The sequence below is a fragment of the Anas platyrhynchos genome, chromosome 7 (assembly GCF_047663525.1).
Source record: "Anas platyrhynchos isolate ZD024472 breed Pekin duck chromosome 7, IASCAAS_PekinDuck_T2T, whole genome shotgun sequence".
Lineage (NCBI taxonomy): Eukaryota > Metazoa > Chordata > Aves > Anseriformes > Anatidae > Anas > Anas platyrhynchos.
The window spans coordinates 24,349,426-24,364,618 of NC_092593.1; the positions used below are offsets into that span (position 1 = coordinate 24,349,426).

Consider the following 15,193-nt stretch of genomic DNA (forward strand, 5'->3'; position numbering starts at 1 on the left):
CATGTTTGTCATATTTATGACAAAAAATACAGATTATTTTATATTGTAGCTATGTCTGTGAAATGAATAAAGTACAAGAAGCGATGGACTTAAATATTTTACATATTTATTTCACAAATTATCCATACATGCTAACATGTACACATTGGTGACAAACATAATTCACCTTTTTTTTTTTTTTAAAGATACATGACTTGTAAAATTGAAGACATTAAACCTGAGAATAAAATTGTGATATTTTAAATTCCTTTGAAAGCAAAACATTTTGAAGGGAGATGATCAAACATGGCTTAACGCTATACCAGTTGCCCCAGAGGAAGTTTATTTAAACTAGAATTATTCCAGATTTATACTGTTGTATCTTAGGTAAGGCTTTCTATCTTTACACGCACAACATAGTGCTCCTGGCTAACGTATGAAACTTAAAATCAGACTTTTAAGCTTACAGAAAAACACAAACACTGCTGCACAGATATAGATAAATATGCCTGGCCATATATTTCAGGTGTGATTATGAACTTGGACCTGTTTGGATACAAGGCTTTGAAGTAGACATATTTCTACTAAAAAAAATCAGTTAATTTATGTGCAAATTAAACCCAGGTCATAACTGCTTAGGGCCGAACCAAAGGCTTTCTGGCCTCATTGACTTTGTACCTAAAAGACTCATGTCACAGCTAATGCATAGCATAGAACGATTCTTTTCAACTTCCCTAGGGACCTCTGCTGCCTAATGAATCAGTTAGTGTTACACATCTGCACAAGGAATGGATAAGGACAGATGAAGAAGCAATTAACTCCCATCACAATGTTGGGTCAGACACTCCCACTTCTCTTTCCTACCACTGTTACCTAAAAAAAATTAAAATTTTCTCCACCTATTAACAATATACTTAAATATTCTTTATGGGGTCATGACTGGGAAGAAACCAAAGTGACATAATGGCATTAACCTAACCACTCCAGTCATTTTGCCCACATACTGGGTCACTAGAAGTTGCCTCTCCTACAATTTGAGTTTATACTGGGCAGCAGAATTGGGGAATGTGTATCTTTTGAACAAAAATGACTATTCAAAGTAAGTGATGAGATTATCTTAAAAGATCGAGTTTTTGAGGCATACTGACCTCATTGTGAGGATATGTCAAACTCAGAAACAAGAACATGCATGAACATAGCTGGCTGTACTGTAGTAATAGTTCCCTCACACTTAAAATCACCATTCTCCTTAAAGAAGTTTGCAAGGCAACAGATAGCAATTTGTAAATAATGTGGTGAACATCATAAACAAATAATTAAAGTAAAAGTAATTTTTGCTAAGGGTTGTTTAGGGTTTCACTTTGGAACATTTGCAACTGGAAAGCTGGCACATGCATTACAGTTATTTAACTTCTGATAAATATTAATAACTTATACTTTTAACATGCTTAATCAAATTATCATTGTTTATGTAAGACAGATTAATTTAGCTTTGATTTAATTATGTCAGCTACAGCTGATTCCTCCTCCTAAATATTATTTTTAAATACAAAATTATATCCTCACACCAAGAACATTAATGTAAAAATGTTTTATGCTGAGAAAATGCCACAGGTAACAATTGAATGTATTCTATTTACTTCTGGTCATATTGAAACAGCACACATAACTTTTACTAATAAAAAAAAAAAAAAAGAAATGGAAAAAAAAGAATTTGTAGAGATTTAGTTCTAATGTGAAACAAGAATACTGCATTTTTTTAAATTATTTATTTATTTTTTACTACTATGTATTTCCTATGAATGACACTGGCATATGGGGCCAAAAAAATTATATTAATGAATTTACAGTTACATCATGGATTTATTAAGCTCCCTCTCCTTTCTCTTTAACTTTTAAAGATACAGTACAAAATAGATTTTTATGTTTATTACTTGGTAATAGAGTAAAAATCCTGTCCAGTCTCTACTAAAGCAAAACTTTTATTCTCTTCCCATTGTATCACTTTTCTTTGCAACAGAATAATTTCTTTGACTGAATTAAAAAAATAAATAAAAAATCATAGGATTCCATGAGTCAACAGAGTGAGACAAATGGATATAAGAGTTTTGCAATGACAGAAACTGTAGACACAGGATTTGAATCAGAGAGACTCACATTTTCTGACACAACATTGTGAGAAGGGGAAATACCAGTTTAAGGAGTTATTTCATGGAATTATGTCCAAACTAAAAAGTAAGCCTAAGTCAGTATTCTATACTGTTAGATTACAAGATAAAAGTAAATCCAGCATTTTTAGGTGATTTCTAGCCTACGTAAAATAATAATTGCATGGCTACAGACACACAGGGGTATGTACACTATACAAATGATTCCTATATATATGAATGTCAATTAAAATATCTTTACAAGAATGAGTAAGGAGCTTGGGAGGAATCTGAAATGCACCTCAGTACAGAAAGTGTGTGTAAAACTTATGCACACCATAAATCTCACTTAAATTCCCCAGTGAAAGTAAATTTAAGTGAGATAGAAACATGCCCATGTGGAGTGAATTTCACCCCTAAAGAGACAAAAATCAATGCCCCTAAAATGATTGTTGCATTTTTACCTGTAGCGAACAACAGTGTACAACATTTCGTGTTTCAGAATAGACTCTAAGTTACGGACATTTAGTATAGTGTTAACACTGCACAAGTCTCAGCAGTTCCTGCCCTGTTAATAGCTATACACTTGTACTTCCCACTGTCACTTTGCATCAAATTTTCAATAGTAAGGCTATGAGAACCCCCCTGCTCTTCCTGCACATAGTACCTGTCTCCTTCCAGCAATATCTCATCCTTGTACCAATGAACACTTGGGTAAGGGGAACCAGTCACAAGACACTGGAAACAAACTGAGGCACCTACAAATGTACTGTAGTCAGAAATGAGCCTCAGAAATTTGGGAGGGGTTTCTGTGGCCTGGAACTCAAAACTGCAGCTCTCTGAGTCCTCTGCTTTAAAATCAATCTGTTCTTCTTGGGATGTCTCTCCAAACACATCAAAACTAGTATCGACACGTTTCTGCCCTTCCACCTCTTGCTCCTGTTCAGTCACTGCAAGCAGCTGTATTGCTCTCTCAGAGTTCTCCATGTGTGGTTTAAATTCCAGCTCTACTTCTGACCAGTTTCCTGGGGACACAGTCTTACTCATAAGCAAATCACACTTCTGGGGCCTCTCTGTTTCACTGCTCATGTCTGCCTCACTGCTTAACTTAGCACTTGCTCCCTGCTGAGCTCTGACTATGAGGGAGCCTTTACACATTGCTTCTCCCAGCCTATTGATCGCTTGGCAGTGATACGAGCCACCATCAGAAGAATCTACATTAAGGACCTTCAAACTGTGAAGTCCCTCTTTCTGACTTACAACATACTTCCCTGAGGTGGTTGTCACACAGGTGTCACCTTTAAACCACTGCACTACTGGGACAGGAGTACCAGTAACCACACACTCAAAGACTACCTCCGAACCTTCTGTAACTTCCACATCTGCAAAGGGCACAACAAAGCGGGGAGGCATTTCTGTCACTTGGAAATCAATTTTCACATCCTCACTCTCCTCTGAAGCCAAGCCTGAAACTTGCTCCAACAGGGCAAGTGGAAGAACATCCAGGGAAACCACCATGCTCTTCTTATCTGGGCTAAACTCAGGATTAGTTATGATTTTGACCTGCTTCTCAAACTCCTTCACCTCATTTTCATCCAGCTCCACCTCCAGAAGGATTTCCTGTGGTGAAGGTGACCGTGAGGATGTGTTTTGGTCCAGGTCAAAGTGTATAACATGCTGGTGAGTGACAGGGGGTGGCAGTGCTAGTGATCGCCCATCTTCAGACAAAACTTCCACCTGGGCAATGCTTTTAGCTTCCCCAACAATGTTCACTGCATGGCACAGATACTGTCCTTCATTGTCTTTCTGGATGTTCATGATCTCCAGAATGCACTTGTTCCCATCCTTCTCTATCCGCACTCTCTTATCCATCTCCAGAAGAGATTTATTATGATACCACTTCACCCCTGGCTCAGGCACACCCACCACCTCAGCCACAAAACTAAGCGTGCTGCCCTTGTACAGCCTCCTCCTGCTCAATGCCTTGAGGAATGCAGGTGGCATCTCATTGCCTGATGGCTCTAGGGCTTCACGGGGGGTCCTAAACACCTCAGCCCATGAGTGGTCTGGAGTCTGACAGCTTTCCTCACAGGGAGTAAACATTGCCAGGGCATCCATATACTCTCCAGTGGGTGTCCGGTAATGCTCTGGTGGTGTTCTGTCCCCTAACGCAGAGCTGGGTCCCTCGAAGGGTGTGAAGTAGCGCTCAGAGGGTGTGTTGCACTTTGAACCCTCAGAGGGTGTGGAGTAGCGCTCAGGTGGTGTGCTGTACTCTGATCCCTCAGATGGTGTGGAGTAGTGCTCAGGTGGCATGCTGTACTCTGATCCCTCAGATGGTGTAGAGTACTGCTCGGGTGGTGTGCCATACTCTGAGCCCTCAGATGGAGTGGAGTAGCGCTCAGGTGTGCTGAGTGGTGTGTGGTAGGATGCTGATGAAGCAGTTTCGAAGATCTCCACTGAAGAGGGAGGTGTGTAGAAGTGGTCTGAATCAGGTGACTCCTCTCCGTTCCCACTCTCTAGCTCTATGGACATTTCTGACTCAGGAGAGAAGGGCCGGGCCTGCTCCTGCTGGTTGTTGTAATAGTCATAAACCATGCTGAAGGTAACCTCCTCTACTTCCAGGGAAGTGATGGTTTCTCGCTGTTTCTTTTGAGCTGTGCCTTTGACATCTGGCACTTCCTGCATCCCTGCTGACCTTAAATACTTGGCCAGGGAGAAGTCAGGCTGCAACTCTATGGCTTGAACAGCACTGGGCTCTGGACCTGCAGAAACATCTTCCCATAGTCCTTCACCATCCAAGCTGTTCTCAGAGGTTTTCTTAGTTGGAGTCCTCTTCTTGTCCCCACACTCCTTCCTTTGCTCCTTCCGTGACACAGAATCATCCATTATTGAACCAAGTTGGAGTTGCCCAAATGAGAAACCCTTAGTTGTGTTTGGTTCTAGATGGATGTCTCTGACTGTTTCCTCAGGGTAACTTGCGCTTTCTATTTCACAATTGGAACTGCTGACTACTTTCTCAAAGATCTTTTCTACCCCAGAGCCATCTTCCTCATCTATTTTATGCCCAGGTTGGGGTTTCCTCTCAAGTGCAGCTTTTTTCAAGTCACTGATGAAGCTGTCAGTCTGAGTGTCTGTTGACTCCAGCCTCTCCCCAGTCTCTCTCACATGTGTTTTCTGTACTGTCCTTTGGAACCCTGTTGTGGGCTGCACCAGAAAACTATGATTTTGTCCCTCAAGTGAATCCTCTTCACAGACATTTGCCTCTGACTCATTAATTTCTTCAGCAGAAGTCCTCTCTTCAGCAAATACTGCAATGCTGCCAAGGTTCCCACTGGGGATTCGCAAATGAGGCTGCCTAATTTCTGTTGGCTGCTCTTCTTCCTGGGCACTGACCTCCTCCTGCTGCATCCTATAGCTCTGACACAGCTCCTCACTTAGAGAAATCTCTTCCACAAGCACTTCATGTTTGTGCACAGGAGAGATGGGCCCAGTTTCTCCCAGCTGCACACTCTCCAAACCTGCAGGGGGTTGTGCCTGTTCTGTGTCCACAGATTCTTTATCTGGCAAAGGCTCCACAAACTTCTTCAAATCAAATATGGTACTGGTATCATTGGTCTCAGATGACAGTAATTGCTCTTTGAAATGAGTTTCTGGTTGAACTTCAGCTTCCTCAGTAAAATCCTGACCAGTGTTTTCTATGCCAGGAGGAGTAAGAATTAGATCCAAAGAGTAGTTGCCTGTGTCAGGCTCTGTTTCCTGCAGCACTTGTCTATCATTGTATATTTCCCAGTGTGCAGCATCCCCAACACCAATCATTTCTTCTTTATGAAGACGGTCATCAACCTCAATGTTCTGTTCAATATCTACTGATCTCTCCTGCTGCTTAGCCTTTTCCTCCTGCTGCTCTTCTGCACAGAAGTTATAAAAGCCTAATGGCTCTTTTGTGGGTGTGCTTGAAATATTGTCCTGTAGGTTGGGCACACTTGGCGCATCTACAGGAGATCCATCAGAAGGTATTGCCTCCCAGGCAGGTGCATTGCTCTCCTCCAAGTAGCTGTCACTCTCCTCTTGCACCAGTGGTGATACAGGAATGAAAAACTGTGGATCCTCACACTCACTTGTCAGAGCAGACTGCTCAGAGGCAGGCATTTGCCCTTTCACTTCTATAAATGGTGACTTCAAGAATTCCCAGGACAGACTGTCTGTATGTTGTGCCAGCTTGTCTCCTTCAACCTCCAGCTCCTCTGAAAAGTGACCTGAATCCTTGGCCACAAGTTCATGCTCTTCCCTGGACATACTTGGGTGCAGGACAGTGGCATCAATTCCAAAGCCATGTTCCTCAGAGACTGCTTTTCCCCTATGCTGCCTCATCTTAGAAATATCATCTGTATCCCTCACACACTCTTCTGTATAACCCATTTCCTGCCTCGAACAAACCTCCATGATATCCAGCACCACTGTTTCCTCCATCTTACTTTCCCTGAAATCCTTTTCCACCTGTTCACGAGAAGATGGAGACCACTGCAAGGGCCAGAGCAGATGGGATTCTTCCTCCTTAGAGCATGTGATTTGTTCCTCTTCCTCCTTCCCAAGTTTGTTGAGGCCTTGGAGTTGCAGGGTATGGTTCATGCCAGGCAGTTCCTCAGTACCTCCATTCTTGCTATACAACTTGTGTGCACTAGGCTGCACTGTCAGCTCAGAGACAGTCTGGGCTGTTCCAGCCACATTCTTGGCTACACAACAATACAGCCCAGCATCTGAGACAGAGACCCCTCGGATGTGTAAGCGATGAGTGCCGTTGTCACCCTCCTCAAACATAAACCTCTCACTTGCAGAGAGATGCTGGCTGTTCTGGGACCAGGCCACAGCAGGTGGAGGCTGCCCAGACACAGTACACTCCAGCACAACTGCCTCCCCTTCGTAGCAATGGATGTGTGCTGGGGCTTCTGCCACAATTTGGGGTGGCTCATTTCCCACATCAAATGAAAACTTGAACTTGTGCTTTATGGCAGGTGCAGCCTGATTTGGAGAGGGCTGTGTGGTCTCCCTCGTGTCTGTGTCTTGCTCTGGTGTTGGAGTGGGGGCAGTGATTTTGATTTCCACAGGCAGTGACAGTAGGTCTGAGTCTGGAATGGTATTTGGCAATCCCTGCTCCACTGCAAAAGCCAGGCTGACTTCCTCCTCTTCTTGTTCTTCCTCCTCCTCATTCTCTTTCTCCCCTTCTTTCTCCTTCTCCTCCTCTTCTTCCTCTTCTTTTTCCTCCTCCTCTTCTTCTTTTTCTTTTTCCTCCTCCTCTTTCTTCTCTTCCTCTTTCTCCCTCTCCTTAATGGCCTCATAGGCTGGCATCCGCCGCCTCACATGAAGTGCAGCTGAGGTGCTGACTGTGCCCAGTGGGTTGAAGATCACGCAGGTGACTGTGCCACCATGCTGTGGGAGCAGAGATGGGAAGGTCAGTGTAGAACGGCATCCCGTGGTGTGAACTGCAGTACCCCGGATGCGCCCCACAGGCTCAGCATTGTTGTACCAAGTGACTGTTGGCTGCGGGCGGCCATGGAAGAGGCAGGAGAAGGTAACACTGTGCCCCTCAACAGCCTCCTGGGGTTTGACCTCCTGGACGAAGAGAGGTGGGCAGGGCTCCAGGAGCCCACCTGGTGCCTGCCATTGCTTCCCTGCTGCCTTGGGCCTACCATACCCTTCCATCACCTGTACCTTGAAGGACTCAGAGCCATCCATCTTGCCAGGTGCCTCAGGTGGGCTGAGCTTCCCAGGAGGGACCTCCTGGGGCACAGACACAAAGGATTCCTGCTTCTTTTTCAGTGCTGCCCTTTTTGCCTCCCGCAGCCGCTGCAGCTTCCAGCGGATTTCCTCATCCAACAGCTCATCAGCATTCACCACTGTGTCTCTCTGCTCTCCACCACATGCTGGCCTCAGACGATGAGATCCCACTAGTGGCAACCTCTGGAAACGGATGGTTCGTACCCTGCCCTGGGCTGGGGAGAGGTTCTGGAGCAGCTGCTCAGCCTCCTGCCCCTTGTCAAAGGGTGAACCAGTGCAACGAAGCACTACCCGCAGCCGGTCCTGCTGCCGCTGCTGTAGCAGACACTCCCAGCTCTCCTGCATCAACTCCACTTTCCCCCTGCAACCCAAGCCCTGAAGCTCACCACTACGTGCCACTAGCAGTGAGGCAGTGGATTCAGCTGAGCCCTCACTGTTAATGGCAAATACCCTGTAGCTGCCAGCATCATGTTCTCGCACGTCCCGCACCTCCAGGCTGGCACTATGCATGTGCTCCTCACTCTCAGTGCGAATCACTTTGCGGCAGTCCTGGCGGACTGGCCTGTTGTTGTGAAACCATGCCATATGGGGTGGCGGGCAGGCCACCAGCTTGCACTGGAAGACAGCAGGGTCCCCCTCCAAAACAGACCTACACTTGAGGCCCTGCATGAAGGTGGGTTTGCAGTTCTGGGGACAGTCCAACACTGCCGCTGCCTCAGGTTCCTCGAGGTTCAACTTGCTGTGCTGCCCTGCAAGAAAATGAGATTGGATTATAGCATGCCCCACTCTGCCTGCTATCTGATTGAAAAAATTAAATAGCAATATATTGAATTAAAAAATGGGCATGCAACATTTCATCACACACCCAGGAAAAAAAAAGTAATTCACTCACCATATTTGTTCGAATAAACGCAATGCCTTGCTCTGTTTAAAAGATTGACACGAAAATCGTTCGTTGTCTTTTCTTTCTTCAGACTGTGGAAATTTCTTCTTGAACAAGCAAAAATGAATTTCAAAATAACACGTTCTTCTGTGTGTATGTTTTTGCTGCCTGGAAAAGCTGTGTGTCTTTGGGTAGCAAAGAAGAAAATCTTACCTGACTTGCAGACAGTAGAATAAACGCCCTTTCTGACCCTTCTGTTTATAGATTAAATGTTCAAACAATTGAGAAAAAATATTTTGAAAGATATACAAAAAACATAAGTAATTAGCTAACATGAAATGAGAAGGCGTTTATTCGAACTAATACAGCCACTAACTTCACAGTGTTATGCACAGGGAAGAAAAAAAAAAAAAAGGCAAGCAACATGAACCACATATGCTATCTGCAAGCCAGGGTAAGAGATGTATAATGATGAATTAATGTACGTAGATGAAGTGCAAGGAATCAATGGGAACGTATAGCTTTCACATATCCTAAACAAATGCTTTCTAGTAGAATTCATCCATCTGATAATGTCCACTGAACTGATTAAGATTAGGTTGATAACTTGCTTAAAAATAATATGATTAAAATTTATATAGCTTCCTTCTGAAGTAAACTATTCCATGCGTTCAAAAGGAAATTGAACAAATAAAAGCTCTGTGAATAGCTGCAAAGCATGAAGTAAAAGTTCAGAATATAGCTGCAAAATTATAAATTTGAAGTTTTAAACAATTTAAAACTTAAATAACTTTATAATGCAGGTAATCTTTGCATATCAAAACAAACATGCAACATGTTCCAATATGCTTTAAAATGTGTCTGTTTTTCCCCATCAGACACTACACAGAAGCAGATAAACGCTTTTCAGAGTGTTACTAAATACTGGTAACTACTTATTCAGTGTAACATTATTAGTGACTGTACCTTTCACTTCCATTTCAATCTCTTCCTCTAGCTTCTCATGAATAATTTTTTCAGGAGCTAGGAAAAAAAAATTTTTTTTTTGAGCTAAAATTGCTGAATGTACGAGCCAACATTTTAGGAAGTAAAAACATTCACTCTCTCTTGCAACGATACAGAAATTCACACACGAATACACATAAATGCATGCCAAACAACTCAAATATTTGATAAACTTTGAGAACAGAGTAATTGAATGCTTTCAAATTTGTTTGCAATGTATACTTCTCTACAAGATTTGCTTGTTTTTTGGAAGGGTGGGAGAAGGTTTCTAATGTAACATGCCTTTGTCATGCCTTAAATTCCTGAAGAAAACATTCAGCAACCCACAGGCTTATGAGATGTTTCTCGTTCTTTATCATCTCCCAGGGAATGAATGTACTGTAATGCAATGATGTTATGAAAGAGGAAATGATACTTGGAAGGAGCATGCAGTTGCCAACCTGTCACTCTCAGATGGGTGCTGCACTCGGCTTGTCCTGCAGGATTAACTATTCTGCACTTGTATATACCCTTGTGGTTCTGACCAACTTTCAACAATCTTAAACTGCACAGTGGCCCATCATGTTTTAAGGAACACAATGCAGACTCCTCAACTATTAGCTGATTGAACAGCCAGACCACACAAGGTGTAGGCACACCCTTCATTATACAAAAGAGTAAAACATCATCTCCTTCTTTTACAATGGTTTCTGAAGGAAGAGTTTCAAGAAACTTTGGTGCTCTAGCATCAGTTTCTGCAATGTCTTCACATGGCACAACATCAGGATAGTAGACTCTGCTTCTTTGCTTCTCAGCTTCATGTAGTCTTTGGGAGGTAGATACAAATAAGCTTGAGGTTTTCTTGGATGATTCTTGCTTAACTTCAGATGCTTTAAACTGACAATCTTTGGCTGCTTTAAAGCTTTTAGTATCTGATTCAAGGGTAATTTTTGTTACTGCTTTGGCTTGTGCTTCTTTAGCTAGGTAAGAATAAAGTTAGGAAAAGGATTAGGTCAGATGTTTTGCAGGAATAAAAAGCATCCTTATATTTAGGTGGGGAAGAAAAACAAGCATTAATTAGTACTGAAAAGAATGTCTAACATATTAGTGTCACAAGGCTATTAAATATGACTGATTACACATTTAAGAGCTCTTTTCCTGCTAAGCTGAGGTCCCACTTGAGTCTATGTGACTTTCATGGGACCAAGATTGGGTCCATAAGGCCTAATACACACCTATCTTCACTTTTTTAGAGCTTCAATGTAGCAGCAGATGTAGCTGCAGAAAAGTAGCAGCAGAAAATTACGTAAACTACTACACACAGTTCAGCAATGATTAAAGAAATGTCAGTATGTAAGAGCCAAATCAATGTTACTGCATCAATAATTTCCTCATTATTTTTCTGCTCTTGATTCCTTCAAGCTCAGAAATACTATAACCTGTCTATTGTAGTAATAACACATTTTTGAGTTTTTGCTAATAACTAACACTTTAATATGCTGATGTCAGGAAGAAGTGAAAGGAACCTTGGCAAAAATAAATACTTAGATCAGAGCAAGTGAAAGGAAAAAGACAATCCATTAGTGCAGTCATAGAGAACCTGCACCCACTAATCCTTTCAAGCAAATTACAATCCTGATTCATGTGAAACAAGTTGGACCCCTACAATCTGAAATGATGGTCAGTAGTTTAATATTGCTTACCTGACATCCCTATCTCCCTTAAACTCCATCTTCAGGAATTCTCAAAATAGAAAATTTCCTACCAGCCTGTTCTACCTTACGTCTCATTGCACATCATGAAGGATATGAGGAATGAAAAGCCACAGACTTCTGTTACATACTGGGAAGAAGTGTGAAGTTACAACACTTATGAATAGAGCCATAAATGTATGTGCGTTTGGGAACCCAAAGAATTATTACTAGAGCTTTCTCAATTAAATGCTGATAATTAAAGAAATATTAGTGACCTATAGGCTGTGACAATGAAGTTGCAAAAGGTAAGTCATAATTTTTAAAGTCAAATAACCACCTTTGACTGTTAGTATTGCAGTAGTTGTTGTCCCTCCGTGATTATTATATACAGTACAACTGTACAGTCCTTGATCCGTCAGCTGGGCATTTAAGATCGTGAGCAGTAGGACACTTCCATTTTGTGATATCTTCAGTTTTTCAGACACTTCTATCCTTTCACCTTCATGAGCCCAAAGAAACTCGGAGAAGAATTCATTTTCTAAGGCACATATGAACTGAGCAATGTCACCAGATTTCACTGTTAAGTCTTTGAGTTGCAGAAGAATCTTTGGAGGAACATCTTTCAATTCCTGAGCAGTGGCCATAGCGATTCGGGTGTCCTGAGATGTTTGGGAAAAGATTGTTTTGTGCATAGCTTCTGTTTCTTCAAGTGATGTAGATTTCATGGTCAAACTTTCAGATATGCTTTCATAAACCTGTACACTCAATTCCTGTGATGGTTGTTGCACTGATTTAAATTCTTTTTGAAAAGCTTTAACGTTCTTCTTTGTGAAAGGAGCAACATGATGTTCTGATATAGCCTGCGACCGCATAGACTCTTTTACATCTTTCCCAGAACTTTTCCTATCTAGGGCTTGCACTGTGTAATCAAGTAACAAAAAATAACAATATTAGTATCTAAAGAACTTCTGGGCCATGATGTGAACAAAATCATACAGCACGGAGGATGAAAATGAATGATCTTCACTTGAAAACTCAGCATGCCAGATGTACTATGCTCTTGACAGAAAGAATATCTATTCACAGATGTGAATGACAAATGATGACTAGTCTAGTCATGCAGTTGATACACAGTTGATGCTTGTTTCTTCTTTCACTTGTGAATTTCAGTATTAGATAACTTAGTATGGAACTTTTAAAGGAGGTATTTTCTTTTTCTTTCTTTCCTTTTTTTTTTTTTTATTTTCTACAGGATAATGCAAAATACCTCAGTCAATGCTATAGCCATTACATAATTCCATTTTAAAAAATCTGAACCCTTTCAGCAAAATGATTCTATTTCTTGATCTACATCAAGATAGAAATTTGAAAATCTTCAAATATGTTATAGTTTAAACAGAAGAAATAAGAGTGTCTGGGTTACAGGTAGTAGGTACTAATAACATTAGCTGCTAAAGAAAAGTTGTGAAATGAAGAAAGAACGTTAGTAACAGTGTAGAAGTGTGGTATACAACAAACTGATTCTCTCTGAAATAAAAATGGGGCTTTACCTTCTTCAGTCACTGTAAGTGTAGCTGTACAAGTTGTTTCTCCAGCACTATTTCTTGCCTTGCAAGAGTATTGGCCAGAATGCTCTAAGAAAGCATCTACTATTATGAGCATAGCTGCACCTGTAGACTCATCAAAGTGGAAAACTAAGTCTTTTGTTGGTAACATGAGGTGTTGATTATGAAACCACTGGATTTCTGGTTTGGGCATGCCAGAGACTCTAGCTTGAAATCTGACTGTTTCCCCACTGCATACCCTGCAGCTTGAAATAGGCTGGATAAAGGTGGGCCTTTGGCCAATAAATTCCTCCTTAAGTGAAATAGATGAAGAAACATGCCAATGGGACTTTGTTGTAAGTTCTTCAACCCTTTTAAATCCTGAAAAGAAGCATGCCAACTTTTAATTTCTTACTCTATGCTATGTTTTCTCTTTCATTCAAGATTTTTTGTTTTCTAACTTGCAACTTAACAACATTAATTATTCTAATGCATCATTTAAAAAATCTGTCAAAAACAAAAAACAAAAACATAGAAAATGCTTATGGTTAAGTAATATCAAGGACAATATAAAATTTAAATATCAGATTCTCCCAACAATATTTCTGCTCTAAAACTTTGATGAATGTTTTATCAATTTGTATTTCTAGATGATTTTAAGGTCCCTTCCAACCCAAACCATTCTATGTATCAATGCAAACTACATCTTTTCAGCTTCCCAAGGCTGGTACACATCCTTTTCAAAATTTTTGAAGTAATGTATTTTACACAAAATCTCTTCTTAGGTCCTCCTCACAATCAAAAGCAGGAATGTGTAAACAACGCACTTCCATTAGAGATAAGATTACTACCATGTTTGGTGCATGCCAGATTACAATACTGGAGAGAAAGAAAAGGTCATGTGAATGGAACATTGCAAAATTGTGAAATACTTTTTCCTTTGCATAATGCATATATTGTGGATACTGTAAAAGGTAGCAATTAGTTGAGTTAAAAGACAACAGACTGACTCAAATATCATCAGTGTATATTAAGATTAGTATTGGAACATGACCTAAACAAGACATCTTTAATTGTACACTGTACCTTCTAACTTCAATGTGGCAGTGCTTGTCACTTGGCCTACAGAATTACTAGCCACAAAAGTATAGATTCCTTCATCCTCTGGATAAGCTTCAGCAATCTCCAGCTGGTAAGTGTCTTCAAACTGAGTCATCCTAAAGAAACGTGATGGCTTGATCTCTTTGTCTTTGCTATACCAAGAGACTTTCAGATCTGCTCAACCAACAGAAAGAAAAAAAAAATCTGTAAGTTATGATGAGAGACTTGTAAATAAATACTATTTTTATATTTCTATTTGTAAGAGAAGTCTCAATCTCAAGTATCAGTTTGAATATGCCTTGCATTATACTGATAACATACGGTCACTGGAAAATGGCCTATGTGGTTTTTAAGTTTTGATTTCTACCCTGAAAATATTTGTATGGGAAAACTTATTCTAGTGTGGCTATAGTCCTGAATAAAAGTCATGTTTTCTCTTTCCTCTCTTAAAGTATACATTTAAAAATATTTTTCTACTGCTAAAATTAGTGAGTCACATTTTTTAAAAGGGATCATGCTACAATTGCCTGATTAAACAGGTTATAAAATCAGTAGGTTATGCTGAACTGTTTGAAGAAATTAAAACTGTTTTATTTATTTATGTATTTGTTTTTACTAAGAAGAATAATATATTGCCTTTTTTATTGCAAATATTGTAAGTTTTACATATCATACCTCTCCAGAAATATCCTGTCTTTGATTCTTTGTAACAGTCCTAAATAAGAAGTGTTACTTCTATAGATTTCATAGACTTGGAAAAGAAAAGGAATGAAACAGACTTTGAAGTTTGCTTCTTTACCTGGCACTATATTACATTATGAATCTTTTTTTTTTCTTTTTCTCTTTTTTTTTTTTTTTCCACACAAATAGTGTGATTACTGTCATTAGAAGAAAAAGGCAGTGTTTTCAATAGCCAGCTGCAGCATGCACCATTAAACAATGTTTCTTAATAGTGTATTACTAAAGGTAATAGAAATATTTTTCATAACACAAGTGAGCAGTATGCAAATCCATTTGGGTATTCAATAAAGGGGAGTTAGATGAAAGGTTCCTTATGCTCTGTGCTACAACTTTCACATAAATATA

At 40.4% G+C, this 15,193-nt stretch overlaps 2 protein-coding genes across 4 annotated transcripts in view; both read right to left on the bottom strand.

The window, feature by feature from the left end:
* Positions 1 to 15,193, bottom strand: part of TTN (titin) — a 243,986-nt gene that overhangs the window by 194,709 nt on the left and 34,084 nt on the right. For 2 of the 3 annotated variants that reach the window (XM_038182090.2, XM_072041024.1), the window contains exons 43-44: positions 14,093 to 14,281; positions 9,751 to 9,807 (exon numbers count right to left, since the gene is read on the bottom strand). In XM_038182090.2, coding sequence (XP_038038018.1) covers positions 9,751 to 9,807; positions 14,093 to 14,281 — 246 coding nt within the window. Of the gene's footprint in view, positions 1 to 9,750; positions 9,808 to 10,229; positions 10,749 to 11,799; positions 12,382 to 13,012; positions 13,388 to 14,092; positions 14,282 to 15,193 lie in introns of all 3 variants that reach the window. The other variant, XM_038182073.2, reaches the window with a different exon arrangement.
* Positions 90 to 8,882, bottom strand: LOC110351652 (uncharacterized). Its single transcript, XM_072041025.1, has 2 exons — positions 8,794 to 8,882; positions 90 to 8,650 (listed from the first exon to the last, which is right to left on the bottom strand). Exon 2 carries the CDS (start codon positions 8,568 to 8,570, stop codon positions 2,652 to 2,654), a length of 5,919 nt encoding a protein of 1,972 aa, XP_071897126.1. The 5' UTR covers positions 8,571 to 8,650; positions 8,794 to 8,882; the 3' UTR covers positions 90 to 2,651.